This window comes from Oryx dammah, unplaced genomic scaffold (genome assembly GCF_014754425.2).
Source record: "Oryx dammah isolate SB20612 unplaced genomic scaffold, SCBI_Odam_1.1 HiC_scaffold_2, whole genome shotgun sequence".
NCBI classification, from domain to species: Eukaryota; Metazoa; Chordata; class Mammalia; order Artiodactyla; family Bovidae; genus Oryx; species Oryx dammah.
Genome location: NW_024070186.1, coordinates 59,575,517 through 59,593,381, shown reverse-complemented (window position 1 = coordinate 59,593,381; position 17,865 = coordinate 59,575,517). Strand labels below are relative to the sequence as shown.

General features: G+C 40.4%; 1 protein-coding gene across 1 annotated transcript; it reads right to left on the bottom strand.

Annotated features, from left to right (window-relative positions):
* Positions 1 to 84: 84 nt before the first annotated feature.
* LRRIQ4 (leucine rich repeats and IQ motif containing 4) lies at positions 85 to 16,735 on the bottom strand. Its single transcript, XM_040248623.1, is given in 9 exon segments — positions 85 to 135; positions 1,180 to 1,311; positions 6,630 to 6,826; positions 8,328 to 8,466; positions 9,696 to 9,869; positions 15,716 to 15,868; positions 15,870 to 16,115; positions 16,117 to 16,206; positions 16,208 to 16,735. Coding segments are annotated over 9 exon segments (1,710 nt in total).
* Positions 16,736 to 17,865: the final 1,130 nt, after the last annotated feature.

The following is a 17,865-nucleotide window of genomic DNA, read 5'->3' as shown; positions in this document are numbered from 1 at the left end:
AATCAATGTTATTCCAACAGAAAAAGTCATCAGGGTAAGGAGGTCTTGATTAGTATAAATGGGGATGTTTTAGGTAATGATTCTTCACTTCTCTGAGTAAATGTTCGGAGCACCTTTATTCAAACTAGCCAAAAACTGGAAACAGAGAAACACCTTTCAATGGGTGAATGGTGAGCAAACTATGCAATACGACTCAGCAACCAGAAAGGAATGAACGATTGTTACATGCACAACTTGGATGGACTGGAAGCGAATTATGCAAAATAAAAAGGCCAGTCCCCAAATGTTACTTCCTATGTGATTCCACTTATATGATCCTCCTGAAATAACAAAATTACAGGTTAGGGACTGGAAGAGAGATAGGTGGTAGGTGTGACTAAGAGTAATAGCACAGTGGTGACAGAAAAATTCTATCCTGATTGTAGTGGTGGCTACACAAAAGCTACATGTAAGAAAATTGCACTGGACTACACACACACAAACAAGCGACAAGTGCATGTACAGTGATGGAATCTGAATAAGCTCCGTGGATGGTACTGCTGTCCTTCCCATAGTCATGGAGGATGTCAACACTGAGGAAGGGTGAAGGGTGCATGGACCTTTCTGTACGTTTCTTTGGAACGTGCTATGAATTGTTTCATAAGTAAGAGTTTTAAAAGCAGACGTGATAGTACAGTGAACCTCCATGTACCTATCACATGCTTTCACAATTCCCAATTTATGGCTGATCTTGGTTCATTTTATGGCTTCCCCGGTGGCTCAGACAGTAAAGAATCTGCCTGCAATGCAGGAGACCTGGGTTCAGTCCCTGGGTAGGGAAGATCCCCTGGAGAAGGAAATGGCAACCCGCTCCTGGAAAATAATCCCACGGACAGAGGAGCTTGGTGGGCTACAGACTATGGGGTCGTAAAGAGTCAGACATGACTGAGTGACTAAGCACACATATTGGTTCATTTGGATCATCTATGCTTACCTCTCTCTGATATTATTCTGAAGCAATTCCCAGACATCAAAGCATTTTATCCATAAACATTTCAGTAAAAGAATCTTTATTTTTACATGTAACTGTGAGTAATTTTTGTATGATAGGCATCTAATTCCTAGAAATTTTGCCTTCTTAATCCACCAGGTTTCAGTACCTCAATTCATACATTTATAGAATTATTTATTTTTCTTTACAGGTTTTCCTTTTACATCTTTCTTTCCTTTCTTATCTTTTGGAGAATTCTTTCCCTTCTTTTGCAATTTTAGCAGTTCTTCAAATTTCCCAAGTCCTTTGCGTACCATCATTCCACGCCACCAAGCCTGAATCTGAAAATAAGAACAGCATCAGCTCATATCACAATGGACTGGAGACGGTTACAGCTCTTTGTTCTGGTATGCAATATGTGATTTTCAAAATACGGAGAATGGAATATAGCTAGAACTCTAAACCTTATCTTCCCTCTTTCTCAGTTGGCCAGTCATCCAGGCAAAGGGTTTTTAAAGTATTTGGTGCTTTTACATGCCAGGCATGGTTCTAGGGAAACAGCAGTTGAATTACCAGTATCACTGAGTCGGTGGAGCTCACATTCCAGTGAGGGGAAAAGACAATAAACAAGAAGCACGTGACTGTATAATTTGACAGATGGTGACAAGTGCCACGGAGGTAACAGTGCGCAGCAAGGGAAATGGGTGTGCCTGTACTCTGCCTTCTCTCTTGTTCTGGGACCACCTGTGCTCCCACCTACAGGTAATTGTCACTTGTTCTATTTTTTAAATTTTAACTTATTTTATATTGGGGTCTAGCCAATTACTATTGTGATAGTTATAGGTAAACAATGAAGGGACTCAGCCAAACGTATACAAATATCCATTCTCCCCTAAACTCCCCTCCCACCCAGGCTGCCACATAATATTGAGCAGAGTCCACTGTGCTATACAGCCCTCACTTGCTCTTGAGATCTTCTTTCCTAATATCCACTCAGGAACATCTCTTCTCTAGTAGACTCTTCATAACTGCCAGTGGCTCCCCATTTTTCTCAGAATAAAACTCAAGTCCTGGTTTCTTGCCTTCTGAGACAGCCCATGCTTTCTCTGTGGAGTGTTTCTCCCGAGGTCTTTTTCCCCTTTTGAGACCAACAGCATTTTGTCTGTGGAATGTGTATACGTGTGTGCTCAGTCAGTTCAGTCCTGTCCAGCTCTTTGGAACCCCGCGGGCTGTAGCCCACCAGGCTCCTCTGTCCGTGGGATTCTCCAGGCAGGGATACTGGAGTGGGTTGCTATTTCTTCTCCAGGGGATCTTCCCAACCCAGGGATTGAACCTGTGTCTCTTGCATCTCCTGCCTTGGCAGATGGATTCTTTACCACTGCACCACCTGGAATGTGTATCTCTCTGAATAAATCCACTTCTTAAAAACACAAACAAAAACCCAAAATTCAAGTCCTTGCATTTGCTTACAAAGCCCTATCAATCTTCCCCCACCCTCCGGACCTCTTCACTCTCCCCTTGCTCACTCACTCCAGCCATGCAGGCCCTCTTTGCTGCTCAGATGCACATAGGCACCATCTCAGCTCAGGGCCTCGGCCTTTGCTGCTTTCTCTGCCTGGAACACTCTTCCTAATGTTCAGATGGTTCATGCCTCCACTTCTTCAAGAACCTGCTTGACTGTCATTGCTATGAACTGAGTTATGTGTCCCCCAGTTCATGTGTTGAAGTCTTAAACCCCAATGTGCTGGTATTTGGAGACAGGGCCTTGTAAGGTAATGAGGTTTTGATAAGGTTGCAAGGGTGAGGTTCTCATGATGATATCAGTGCTCTTACAAGAAGAGCAGGTGGCTTGCTCTCTCTGTCATAGGAGGATGCAGTGAAATGGCAGCATCTGTGAGGGGAGAAGGGAAGCTCTCACCATGCTGGCACCATGATCCTGGACTTCAAGCCTCCAGAATGTGAGAAAATAAATTTCTGTTGTTCAAGCCACCCAGTCTATGATATATTATAATAATTGCCCGAGACAGTCAATTTCCCAAAGAATCCCACACTGACCATCTCATTAAACTGAAACCTCTATAAATCTTTTTTTTTTTTAAGATACAAATGAGCTTATTTACAAAACAGAAATAGATTCCCAGACTTAGAAACAAAACTTATGGTCACCAGAGGGGAGGGGTCGGGGGGAGAGAGAGGTTGGAAGTTTGGGATGGACGTGTACACACTGCATATTTAAAATGGATAACCAACAAGGACCTACTGTATAGCACAGGGAACTCTGCTCAATGTTATGTAACAACCTAAATGGGAAAAGAATTTGAAAAAGGGTATTAACACATGTATATGTATAACTGAATCACTTTGCTGTAGACCTGAGATTAACACATTATTAATCAACTAGGCCCCGATATAAAATAAAAATTTTTTAAAAATAAAAGGAAGAAAAAGCTAATAGAGCAAGATCAGATGGAAGGAGACTAAATAGAGTAAGTGGCTACTTTAGCAGTCTAGTGAAATGGAAGAGCAGTCTGAACCCTACCAGGTTTTCCTATCTAAATACATGTTTGACCAAAAAATAAAATAAAATAAAACCCCTATAATACACACACACACACAACTTCTGGCAACCTCAGTTCCCCTTAGCTTGAACTTTTTTCCAATACCACTTAATCACTTTCTAATATATGATTATGTTAGAAACAACATAATCACTTTCTAACATCACTTAGAAATAACTTTCTAACATATATTATGTGTTACACTACATGTTCTTACTCTCACCACATGAGGCTTTAAGCAATATGAGGACAGAAATATTTGCCCATTTTGTTCAGTATTATATTTCCAGTGCCTAGAACAGTGCCAGGTACATAGCTGCAGCTCGATAAATATTTGTTGAATGAATGAATGAATGAATGAGGTGGGTGGAGGTATGCTGTTTTATATAAGGGGGCTTGAGGACAGGTGTATGGATATTTGAACAGAGACTGAACTAAGTGAGGGCCACAGTCTTGCTCACACCCAGGGGGAAACACCTCTGGACAGAGAGGCAGGAGCACACATGAGCCTTGGAGTAAAGCAAAAATGGGAAGGATGAGATGGAGCCTGCAAGTGGCAGACCAGCTAAGGCGGTGACTTTCCAGGGAAGCAGCAGTGCCCAGGAGAGTGATTCCGGAAACTCACAAGGCTTTTTGCGTGTTAAGACTCAACAGAGTCCAATTGTGTGCCACTTACTCTGGTCCACAGAGACTTTCCAAGCTTGTGCAGGCTTGGATGGGTTGGAAGCAACACATTTCCAGAGCTTCCACTCTCACCCGTCCCCCTCCCTAAAATATGTCTGCCAAGGAACACAATTGCTGACCCTCCAGTCCCACCTCGAGTCCCACCACCCCTCCCCAACTGCCCCTTTGGCAGCCCCTCATCCATTTGAATCTGACCAGGGTGGGTTGCCCAAGACTCCAAAAACCTCGGGGGTACTGAAAAAGGGGTAATTCAAAATAGCAGTATTGATGTTGGCTCTAAGGACTGGGTAACCAATCCTTTTATAAGAGAGGTGGTTTCCAGCTCTTTGCCTTTGAGAAAATTGAAGTTGATTTGTCACTTGAGAGCCTACTATCTAAGTTCGGAGGGCTATATCTGGAAGGAGTTCAGAGATGTGTGAAGCACTGCCATTTAAAGCAAAACAATACAGGCCAACAAAATTTTTCCATTCTTTTCCTTGTCAACTTATGAATTTGAACAAGCTTTCTCAGTATTTCCTCTGTAAAATAAAAAATAGGAATGGAACTGATGCCAAACCCTATTTCATTCTAGCAATAAGTAATATTTATGCAAGGACATATAAACTCTTAAAAGTCCTTTGGACTGCAAGGAGATCAAACCAGTTAATCCTAAAGGAAATAAACCCTGAATATTCACTGGAAGGACTGATGCTGAAGCTGAAGCTCTAATACTTTGGCCACCTGATGTGAAGAACTGACTCATTGGAAAAGACCCAGATGCTGGGAAAGACTGAAGGCAAAAGAAGAGGACAGCAGAAGATGAGATAGTTAGATAGCATCATCAACTCAATGGACATGAATTTGAGCAAGCCCTGGGAGATAATAAAGGACAGGGAAGCCTGCCTTGCTGCAGTCTATGGGGTCACAAAGAGTTGGACACAACTTAGCAATTGAACAACAACAACATATAAACTATGTGAAAAAAATCTTTCCAAAAATCCTATATATCAAATAATTGAATATCAAATTTTATACTAGATTTTATATTGTTTTGGTCAATTTTATACTACTACTAATTGCACAAAGACTCAATCCAGAATGTTAAAATGCTATGATCATAGAAAAAAAGTTTAATTTACATAAAATATTTGTGGCCTAGAAATATGAAAGGTGATCTATAAATTATTTAGATTATATATATATACACACACATATTAAGGTCAATTCTAAAGGAAAAGTGGAATGGAAATACATGTTCAAGAAGAAAAATAAATGACAAAATTTTTGCATGTAAAGTAAGACTTTGTTCAAATATTTTGTAAATTGATGTTGACTGATATCAAAGTAAATCCTTTGCAATGACTAAACTTAATGGCACAAAAAGGTCTAATATCAATTTTAAAATGTGCAAGGGGGTACATTGTTCAAAATACTTCTAGGAAGTATCCTAAAAGTAGTAAGTAATTTCATTCTTCCAGTGTAGTCATCCCTGAGTATATACATACTAAAATTAATATTTCAATATAAACTACTTTTCTTTTGTATTACAGTTTGGGCATTATTTTGATTTATTAAAATTATGTTTGTGGTAGTTTATGTTATCTATGAGTCTAATTTTAAAAGAGTAAGGGAAGTTTCACATAATATTTATTAGAGAAGGGAGGGTGTTAGGTCTGATTTGATTGAGGGCTATTGATAAAGGGTCTTACAGACCAAAGACTAATTTTTATTTGGGGTAAAATGGAGAGTTGTTGATTTCAGCAAAGTACAGCAAGATCTGACCTATGTTTCAACAGCGTAGGTCTGACTGCTCAGTGGAAGAATATATACGGTAGGGGAAGCAGGCAAGTAACAAGGGACACTAGTTGGAGGGCTAATGCAGTCATCTGGGTGTGAGATGCTGCAGGCTTGGACCAGCCGAATGAAGAATACTGAATACTTATTGTAATGGACACATTCCTGGGCTCTGGGGTATCCTTATGTCTCCACCGGCTTAGTGGGCAATGAGGATCTTAACCCTTTGATGCTATGTTGGTGGCAGAGCAGAACTCTGGCCTCTAGACCTGTGCTCCACAATACTTTCATTTTTAACTTTTCAGGCTTATCTGAGTTAACGTAAGCCTTTCACTCCAGTGACTAGTCCAACAGTTTTAGATCATTTGGGGGGTTTGAAGTTTTGGTTTCTTTTGCCTGTTTGTTGGCTTCTTATCTGACAAAGAGAAAAGGAACAGAAAAGACAAAAAAAAAAAAAAGCTAGGATTTTTGTTTAAAAATCTCTTGCTTAGGCCTGGGGTTGTAAAAGTATTCAATAAGTAAGAATCACAATTCTCAAAATGTAGATGTGTAAAGAGCAGCCCTATAGGATAATCTGTAAAGTTTAGCAATACCCTACTCCGAGCAACTGTGATTATGTTATCCAAAATCATTGCTTATTTTACCTTTGTTGCCAATTCTTTCATATTTCTCCTTTCTTTAAGGTATTCCCATATAGCCTCAGTGCCTTTGGTACACACTGACATTGGGGGTTCTTCCATGGGGTTGCCCGTTAGTGTCAGAACTTTTAGATTCACCAGACTATCCAAATTCTCCGGAAGATAAGTGATCAAGTTGTCCTCGAACTGTAATTCTTTCAAAGCTGAAATTATTTTTTAAAAAATAATGAATTTGTCTTAAAAACTAGCAAAATTAAAGCATACATTGCTTAGTCCAAACACTTTGAAATGCTTATTTCCTGTTAGACCATGTAACAAAAAAATTTAATGTTTTATAACAACTCAAAGTTGTTGAAGTCAGTGTAAATAAGTGTTAGAGACAGGAAAATAGTAAATACTAAAAAATGTTGAGAATGTTCCATTCCTCCAAAGATTAAGGACAGAATCAGGAGATGACTAAGGAATGTCGCAGATCCAACCCTGTGGCCATGCTATTTTTTTAAATTTATCTTTTGCTGCGCTGGGTCTTGGTTGCTGCATGTGGGCTTGCTCTTGCTACAATGACTGGGAGCTACACCCTAGTTGTGGTGTCTGGGCTTCTCATTGCAGTGTCTTCTCTTGCTGCAGAGCACTGGCTGTAGGAAGCTTGGGTTTCAGTAGTTGTGGTACATGGGCCTACTTGCTTGTGGGATCTTCCCAGACCAGGAATTGATACCGTGACTCCTGTATCGACAGGTGGATTCTTAACCACTAGACCACCAGGGAAGTCCTGCTGCTAATCTTGGAATGTCCCATGAGTAGGCAACAGAATCCACTTATATTTCTTCATCTTTCTTTCATTAAATAGTCACAGTTTGAAAATATATCTATAAACCTGAAGATTCAGCACAGTATGGCAAAGAAACATTTTTAAAAATCTGGTTCTAGGAGGATCTCAGCAAAAACCTGTTAATTTTACAAATACAGAGTGGTTTAGCCTAGTGGAAAGTCTTTGCATATTCAAGTATGAATGATGTATGATTTTTCATGTCAATCAAATAGGTCCACTCCCAACCACCCCCAGCCCCAACTGCCTTGCTAATTTTATTACTCTGGGTCAATCCTTTTCCTTTCTCTCGTAAGTGACTTAGTGATCTAATGCAAATTTACTACAGGACCCCCAAGCCCAAATTCTGGCAGATAATAGGTATTCAGTAAGTTCTGGTTCACAGTATAATGGCTATGAGGATGAATGCCAATCTTCATAGCGGCTGATATTTTCTTTTCAATTCCCAATAAACTAACTGCCTTTGTGAGGCTTTTAGCTGTACCAATCAGGTACCTTGCCTTCCCTGTATCACCAACTAAGAAGCTCTGCAAGGAGATTACGTGGTAGGTCTAAGCTCTCAACATTGAAAAGTGAAGTTGCTCAGTAATGTCTGACTCTTTGCGACCCCATGGACTGTAGCCTACCAGGCTCCTCTGTCCATGGGATTTTCCAGGCAGGAGTACTGGAGTGGGTAGTCATTTCCTTCTCCAGGGGATCTTTCCAATCCAGGGACTGAACCAAGGTCTCTCGCATTGTAGGCAGAAGCTTTTACCGTCTGAGCCACCAGAGAAGTCTCCTCAACACTGAGACTGATCTTTAGTAGTACAAGGATGCCTTCCATCATGGGAAATGCTTGTCAAACTCCATTCGGTTGTAGATCTACAAAGATTTCTCACCTTGTGCTTGGCAAATAGCATCTGGGAGTTGCTTAATTAGATTGCAGTGGCAATCAAGAATTTCCAAGTTAGGCATTGATCCCAAGGATACGGGCAGGTACTCGAGATGATTGTTCTCAATATATAGCTCTTTAAGATTCTGAATAACAGAAGAGTATGTTATCATGCCATAATAAAAGAATAATGGTAACTAGAATCACCTATGAGTTCCCATGTTCTTTCAGTGGGAATATTATTCATTAGGATTAAGGGGAAAGCACATTTAAAGAATCATCAACAAAAAAATATAATTATTCTTGAGATAAGCCATTAGTCATGGTTCCCAGGTATGTAGGGAAAAGAGAACATGGGAATCTAGTGTTTATTTGTTTCACTAGAACTTAATGCAGAAAAACAATCTGGATCATTTAACTACAAATATAATTTGTTCCCTTTTAATAGCTAATTATCTGTGGCAGTTGCTATAGAACTGTAATTGCCTCAGTTATCAATCCAACATCGCCCATGTGGAAGTAGCCAAAATGTACAGAGAATAGGCTGACTATTTTCAGATTCACTGGGTAAAAATTTAATGTTTGCATTTCACCCTAAGATTCTGGAGAGTGTGGCATGACATGGACAAGGAGCAAATTGATGAAAGGAGTTCTGTGAACACAGAGCAAAGGAATGAAGAATTAGGAATAGGTGAGAAGTACCTATGCTGTGTACGTCATTACTCAGTTCCATGACTGGGAGCTATGTAGTGGCTTACACCTACTTTATTATTATTAAAAGTGTAGCACCAGGAACATGAAAAAATCATGCTTTAAAGCATGCATACATAAAGACACATTGGTATAGCTACTTTGAATAATGTTATGTGGCTTTGCTGGGGTTTAGTGCTGTGGACCCATCTTCAGCATGAACCTGTTGCAATGGTTAAATAAATCATGATATGCTTTCCACCATGCAGGAAGGGGAATCAGACTCTCTCATGCAAAATGCAGATTCCTGGCCACATCATCTATATGACACTTTAACTTCAGAGTAGTACAACTTTCAGAGAATACTTTTAAAAAGTGGAAATTAATTGGAGAGTGGTATAGCTCAATTTTTTAAATAAAACATGCCAAGCCACACAAAAGGAATGAGTATGCCCTGACATATCCAAGACCAGTCACAATAAAATGTTCTTCAAGTGTGGATCCTGTGGTTGTTCAGGAAGACAGTGGAAGCCTCAAAGTGTAATAATGACTTCTTGTTGGGAGCTAGAAATCTAGTATAGATGATTCCACATGCAACCTATGAGAATACAACCATGTTTTCTCAGTATTAGCCAAGGAGTCGGTGGGCATATACTTCTTTGCCTGCTCATTTGGGGAGGCTTACCTCTAGTCTCTTAATGCATTCTGGCAGATGGGTAAGCTTGGCTCCCTCATCTTGGCCAATGTATAACTTCTCTAAAGATGCTAAAGAAAGAATCTCTTTCGGAAATGAAGAGAACTGATTTCCCGTTAGTCCAAGAATCTTCAGTTTTGAAAGTAAACCGAAGTCTGAAGGTAACTGGAAATATTTCAAAAAGATAAGTTTCAGATCAGGATTATTTTTAGAAGTAAGAAAATAAATTGGGCTTTTAGTTTTGAGGAAGATTTTTTTTTAAAGGGAACAATTTAGCATCTCCTGCAGATGCAAAGCTGGCCCATATGTTTGCATCTATAGTATTTGTACTTGTAGATCTAAAGTCTGGAGTTCTATTTTTTCCCCAACCTCTGTGCACTTTACTTTCATGCTCTGGATAAAGTTAGAGCAATTTTTAACCTATGTTATTGCAAATTTTTCAACTATGGTGTAGCAAATGCTTGACACTACTGAAAGAAAATGTACAAAGCTTATTAGTATATTATTGCAACTATAATATTCATAATTAATTCAGTTATTGGCACTGATCAATTTAGTGATGTGATGTCCATCCTAAAAGGCTTTAGGTCAGCAATTTTGAAACTTTAGTTAAAATACAAGTTGGAAGGAAACAATGAAGACCATTATAATCATATCTTCTGCCCTGCAGTGAATCCCAAGGCTACGTGTATTAGGCAGGCCTTGCACAGATTCTTAGACTTTCAGAGTTGGAAGGCCTTAAAAAGGTCCCTGCTCTTACCCTCTACTATAGCGGTTGGATATGTCCCATAGCTAGCCATCCAGCTCTTATTTAAACACTACCTCCTGGGATGAAAAGATCACTGGATGAAGACCACTTGGATTTCCTTCTACATACTTGGATTTCCTTCTCCTGTCAAAATCTGTGCTACTAATACATCCCCTATTGACATCTTGCTGGCCCTCTGGAACCACATGGAAAATCTCATTCTTTAAATACATGACACAATCACCCTAGTGAATGAGTTACATAGATACACATTTTCTTGTAGGAAAAAAAGGCCCAACTCTGAATGTTAATAACTTAATTCATTTTGAACCACTTCTGTTACCTGGCTCTATTCTTCACTGGGCAACCTTTCCTCACAGGTCCCTGCTTAAACCTTGGCTTTCCTTCCACCCATTCCCTAACCTGCCATTCTATTTTTCATGAGAATGGTTAGTAGAGTTCAACTCAACCCAAACTCTCCCTAAATGGGTGGAATACGTAAATAATTAGTGAATAGATTATCCCCATAGTAGGCTTTCTTTTGACCTATAGGCAAAAGTTTCAAACACTTGGAATAAACCATAAGACATTTTCCTCTTTGTTATGTAAGGTGAGGGCTCATTTTCTTAAAAAGTTATAAAACTTTTTCAGTTTTATTTACATCTAGAAAAAGAAAACTCAGAACAAGTCAACGTCCAGAGAAACTGATGTTTAAGCTTTCCTTTTTGGCCATTTCAAAATTCTTCAACAGGCCCTTGATTCCTTCAGTGCAAAGCACCTGCATTTAGTGCAGTCCTAAATAACAGGGAAAGACTTAGCAACCTAACCACTTCATTATAACCCAGTCATTTCATTCGTATTGCTATGTTCTCAGCTCATAGGTTTAGCATTACTTTTTCAAAAGCCCACTGAATATTTAAAGATTTTTTTCCAGGATATTCAAGAGCCAATAATTAATACCATCATAGTCATATTATAGCAGAAATAAATCTGGATGTACAGAAAGCCTGCAGAGCATTAGGTGAGAACAATTATTGCTGACAGTATAACTGAGCTGTAGCCATTCTGAAACTTGAGTTTTCTCCCTTAATAGTGTGAATGTAAATTGTTGCCTGCCAAATCAGTAAACAAAGGACATAGCAACCATTGAGCCACTGCAGCCACTGGACCATGAACCCTGAGGGGACTCAGGATGGGAAGAATAGAATACTGGCCTTAGATAGCTAAGGCTCATATCAAAAGAATGATTTCAATGACATCATTGAAATACATGATTTCAATGAACCCAGACTCTTGCATCTTCCCATATGTAGAAAAGTACTGAATTCATTAACTTGAGAATTTGGTTTTCTTTAGGGATGAATGTTTTTGTTTCTTGACTGCACCTGGTCTTAGTTTCGGCATGTGGAATCTAGTTCCCCAACCAGGGATAGAACCTGGGCCCCCTGCATTGGGAGCACAGAGTCTTAGCCACTAAACTACCAGGGAAGTCAGAATTTGTTAATTAACTTCTTTAATTAACAGTTAAATCATCTGAAGTTCTGACTACGTGTTCTTTGTTGTAAAAAGTCCTACATCTCCTGGCTCCTCCCTTATCTCTGTGGAGCAGTCCCTCTGAGCTATCTGAGAGGCTGCTTTCTGGGCTTAAGTCCTCAGTTGTGTCCACCAAATAAAACACAGTCCTCAACTTTTAGGTTGTGCATCACTTTTTCAGTCAACAATAGGAATGGACCATACACATAAAATCCATCTAGGTATATACGAAAAGTCAGCTATTTTTGCCTCCAACTAGGCACGAAAAAGCTACTGTCTAGGCTTCAAGTGCCAAAAGTCCATCCAGTAAATTTTGGGGTGGGAGAGACAAGAAGGTGGCTTAAAGGCCACGTGTCATTAGAGAGAGAAATGATTGGGAGGTTCCTAGAGGGACTGGAATAATAGGAAATTCAGAAAGGAAGACAAAAAACTCAGTAATACCATAAGAACTGAAGAATCATAAGTACTGGTACATGGAAATTTCCATGTTCAACATAATAACACTGAACATATCCACGTTTCGGTGCAGTCTGACTTGCAGTAAAGCTTGGTATTGGATGAGGCTAATCTTTGGTGATGGACAGGGAGGCCTGGCGTGCTGCGGTTCATGGGGTCACACTGAGCGACTGAACCGAACTGAACTGAATCTTTGCTAATCACACACACATCTGTGTGTGATTCTCTCCTCCACCCTGACCTCTTAAAAAGTCTCACAAGAGAGGATTAGGTATCATGCATGACTCAATAGGATTTAAGTGAAATGTGTTATACTTCCCAAGGGCACTTTATATTCTGATACTTTCACTCCCACTATGGAATTGACAGACTTTGCTCACTGTAACAGGAATTCTTACATCGGAAGAGTTGGGGATGGGCAGAGGGCTTCTCATAGAACCTCTAAAATCCTCCAAGATGGATTTTAGAGGTCAAAATTAAGTACTAGAGTCTCTTCCTAAATCTTAATCATCAAAATACTTACTTCCAGTTTTGAAACTCTCTAACAGTGAGGAAAACAAAACAAAAAATCCCTAAGTTCTAAAAGTTGAAAATCAAGTAAAAGATTCAAAAAGAACAAAAAACAACTTTAAAGGTAGGACTTTTATAATGTATGAGAGTGTTGCTCACAACCAGGAAAAATAGACATGTTATTTGGTTAGCGTTGTTGGTTTCTAAATCTTCCATTCTTTCTCTCCAGAATAGTCTTTTGCTTTTAACAGAACTCTGTTCTTTCAAATTTTCAAATATTAAAAAACAATAAGGGGCTTTCCTGGTGGTCCAGAGGTTAAGAATCTACCTTTCAATGCAGGGCACATAAAATGTGTGTTATATGTTGTGTATGTCGTTTTGTGTGATTAAAGATTTCTATGTGGCACAATATTCTGCAATTAGGTGTCTTATTTTTTAATAAACATCACAATTTTGAGATCTACATTGGCACATATAACTCCCGTTCACTTAAATTATTGTATAGTACCATTTTATAAATATACCACAATTTACTTGCAAATTCCTCTCCCAACTGACATTCACATTATCGCCCGTAAGCCATGATTATCAACAATACTATGATGAATATCTGCACACACCACCCTGCACACACATGGGAGAGCTTCTCTGGGGACTAATCTGGTTTTGTGGATATCTGATTTTGGAACATTAGGGCCTAAGGTTGCATGTGTTAGAACTCTGGAAGATGAACCCTGCAGTCCAATGCTATGGATTGGTTTTCTGACTCTATCAGGTACAGGTGTGTGGCCTTGACATGTTAAAAGCCCCATGCCTCATTCTCCTCCTATATCATTGAAGATAATATCACTCACATCAAAAAAATCATTGTAATGTTTGAGAGTGTGATAAGACAATATGACTGTATTACAAATGTATAAATTAATCTTCCTCCCAATAATAAATAACTCCAGTCTTATGAGAAAAAAATCAAACAAATTCCAATAATGGGGGCATCCTACAGCATACCTTGCCAGTACACCTCAATACTGGCAAGGTCATCAGATACAAGGAAAGCCTGAAAAACTCTCATAGCCAAGAAGAGCTGAGATGCAAAAACTAAATGTAATGTAGAAACCTGGATGGAATTCTGAAGGGAAAAAGATTAGATCAAAACTAAGGAAACATGAAAAAAGCAAGAGAGTTCCAGAAAAACATTTATTTCTGCTTTACTGACTATGCCAAAAAGCCTTTGACTGTGTGGATCACAATAAACTGTGGAAAATTCTGAAAGAGATGGGAATACCAGACCACCTGACCTGCCTTTTGAGAAACCTATATGCAGGTCAGGAAGCAACAGTGAGAACTAGACATGGAACAACAGACTGGTTCCAAATAGGAAAAGGAGTACATCAAGGCTGTATATTGTCACCCTGCTTATTTAACTTCTATGCACAGTACATCATGAGAAACAGCTGGGCTGGAAGAAGCACAAGCTGGAATCAAGATTGCCGGGAGAAATACCAATAACCTCAGATATGCAGATAACACCACCCTTATGGCAGAAAGTGAAGAGGAACTAAAGAGCATCTTGATGAAAGTAAAGAGGAGAGTGAAAAAGTTGGCTTAAAGCTCAACAGTCAAAAAACGAAGATCACGGCATCCAGTCCCACCACTTCACGGGAAATAGATGCAGAAACAGTGGAAACAGTGTCAGACTTTATTTTGGGGGGCTCCAAAATCACTGCAGATGGTGATTGCAGCCATGAAATTAAAAGACGCTTGCTCCTTGGAAGAAAAGTTATGACCAACCTAGATAGCATACTCAAAAGCAGAGATATTACTTTGCCGACTAAGGTCTGTCTAGTCAAGGCTATGGTTTTTCCAGTGGTCATGTATGGATGTGAGAGTTGGACTGTGAAGAAGGCTGAGCGCTGAAGAACTGATGCTTTTGAACTGTGGTGTTGGAGAAGACTCTTGAGAGTCCCTTGGACTGCAAGGAGATCCAACCAGTCCATTCTGAAGGAAATCAGCCCTGGGATTTCTTTGGAGGGAATGATGCTGAAGCTGAAACTCCAGTACTTTGGCCAACTCATGCAAAGAGTTGACTCACTGGAAAAGACTCTGATGCTGGGAGGGATTGGGGGCAGGAGGAGAAGGGGACGACCCAGGATGTGATGGCTGGATGGCATCACGGACTCAATGGACCCGAGTCTGAGTGAACTCTGGGAGTTGGTGATGGACAGGGAGGCCTGGCATGCTGAGATTCATGGGGTCGCAAAGAGTTGGACACGACTGAGCGACTGAACTGAAGGAAACATGGATAAATTATGGACTTCAGTGAATAAAAGCATATCAGTATTGGCTTATTAATTGTAACAAATGTACCATAGTAATCTAAGATGTTAATTGTTGGGGAATCTCAGTGTGGAATATATGAAAATTCTCTGAAATATGTTCTCAATTTTACTATAATCTGAAGCTATCCTAAAAAAGAAAAACTTTAAATAAAAGAAAAGTCATTGTGAAGATTAAATGTGATAATACACAAAAAACATTTAGCCCAGTGACTGGCACCTACATACTGCAAATAAACATCAGCTACCATTATGATTACTACTGCTATTCAGGTGGGAAAGGTAATATGAATGATGACCTTGTTGGAGAGATCTGTCAATCCCGATTTTCACTCATAAACTCAGCTCGAATTTTCTGATGTTTAGACACGGAACCACACCAATGTAGGGCCGGGCCGCATAGTGACAGCCAGGAGAGGAATCAGTACCTGGCGTATTTTATTATCATCCAGGGCCAAGACTTCCAGGTTCTTCAGTGAACAGATCTGCAACGGACAATGTTCCAGAAAGTTCTGGCTGAGGTCGAGGAACCGCAGGTTAACCAGGCGCCGGAAGGAGCGGCGCAGCACCCGCAGGCCGGTGTTGCGCAGGTAGAGAAGGAACAGCGAGGTCCACCTGCAGAGGAGGCACGGCATCTTTTCCAGGTGGTTCCCACTCAGGCCCACCTCCGTCATCTGCGAGAGCTCGCCCAAGGTGTGCGGGAGGGTGTGGAGGCGGTTGTAAGAGAGGTCCAGCACTGATAGCCTGGTGCACCGGCCCAGCGACTCCGGGAGAACAGCCAGGCTGTTGTAGGACACGTAGAACTTCTTCAGCTTCGTCAGGTTCCCGATCTCTTCCGGGATGACCGTGAGCTTGTTCTCATCCAGGTCGATGATCTCCAGGTTGTAGAGACCACACAGCTCCAGAGGGAACGCTGCAATTTGGTTATGCTTCAGGTGGATCTCCCTCAGTTTGGTCTGGTTCACTATTTCCTTGGGCAGAGATTTCAGGCGGTTTCCGGCCAGTCCGAGCAGCTCGAGATGGTGAAGGAGTTTGCAGATGACTACGGGGATGTCCGCTAGGTCGGTGTGGTAGAGGCGAAGCTCGCGGAGCTGGCGGATGCCACTAAGCACAGGCAGGGACGAGGCTTCCAGCGGGTTGTCGCTCAGATCCAGGCCCTCAAGGTTGCTCAGCTTTCCCATCTCCGGGCATAGATTCTTCAGTTTGTTCTTGTTCAGGTAGAGAACCCTGATCATCCTTAAATGCTGAATATCCTTGGGGATTTCTGCAATCAGGTTGTTTTCCAAATGCACTTCCTCTAATTCTCTTAATGCTAAAATGTCTGCTGGAATAGTAAGCAAGCTCTGATTTGAAGCGTCAATGAAAAAGATCCTATCAGAGACCTGCTGTGGATCACTTTTCTGCTGAATTCTAGATGAATGTTCACCTTTTGTGCTGTCACTTGACATTATTCTGATGGAAAGTTCAAATATTCAAAATCTGAAATATTGTGAAAAGAAAAATATATCAGAGTTTTACCTGTCACCAGATTTAGTATCCTTAAGAGAAACAACATTAAAATCTAGTTGATGAGTGCTCACGGTGACACAACATAAAATGTAGGGTTTTGTGTTTCATGTTGGAAGATAAATCGAGAAGTGTAGATTCCTCTTTCTCCTAGGTTGACTCATATTAATTAAGAAAGGACTGTCTGGTTTGTCTAATTTCAGTTTTTAGAAATGCCTATTTTGATTCTATTTTCAGGTTGGAGGTATAGAAAGCTGCAAAAGATCATTGCTCTAAAACACTGAGAAAACACTAGGATAAATAGCATTTTTAAATATTGCATTTGGGGGAGTTCCCTGGTGGTCTAGAGGAGAAAATTCCAGGCTTTCACTGCCATGACCTGGGTCCAATTCCTGGGTGGGGAACTGATATCTTGCAAGCCATGCAGCCAAAAAACAAAACAAAAATTGCATTTTCCCTTAAATCCGGCATAAAGTTGTAGATGTAAAGGCCAACAGAATTAAATTCAAGAGATGAACTGCACTTCTAAATCAGGAGAGACCAGTGGGCACTTTTGTGCCTGGTGGAACTTTTAAGTTTTAGGACTGGCAGGTGGACAATCAGGCTTTCTGTAGGCATAGGTAACAGCCATGTGTGAGTTGGTATGATGGATTAGAATCTGTGAAACCAAGGGTAGTTATCAGTTAGATCCATTAAACTATAACTTGCTTAATAAATAAAAAAACTAACCTGTCTTCACTGACCAAGCTCACTTTGTTTTGTTTTTTTAACAAAAAGCATTGTGTAGCCTAAACAATATTAACAGACCCTTCACCACCACTATGGATAGTATCTCTCACTAAGAGTCTTGAGATGTTTGCCCAGTTTGTTTTTCAGGAACTTGGAGTCAGCTGTCCAGTTGGCACCCCAGCCAGTTAAGACTGGTTGGCAGTATTGACCATGTACCTGGGTATGTGTGTTTGGTCGGTGACCATTTGCCATCAGAAGCTCGAGAACTCTGCCCCCAGAGTGAGCTAATACCACCAAATTCTGAGCATGTATCCCAGGAGGCAGCGTGTAGCTTAGTTGTGCC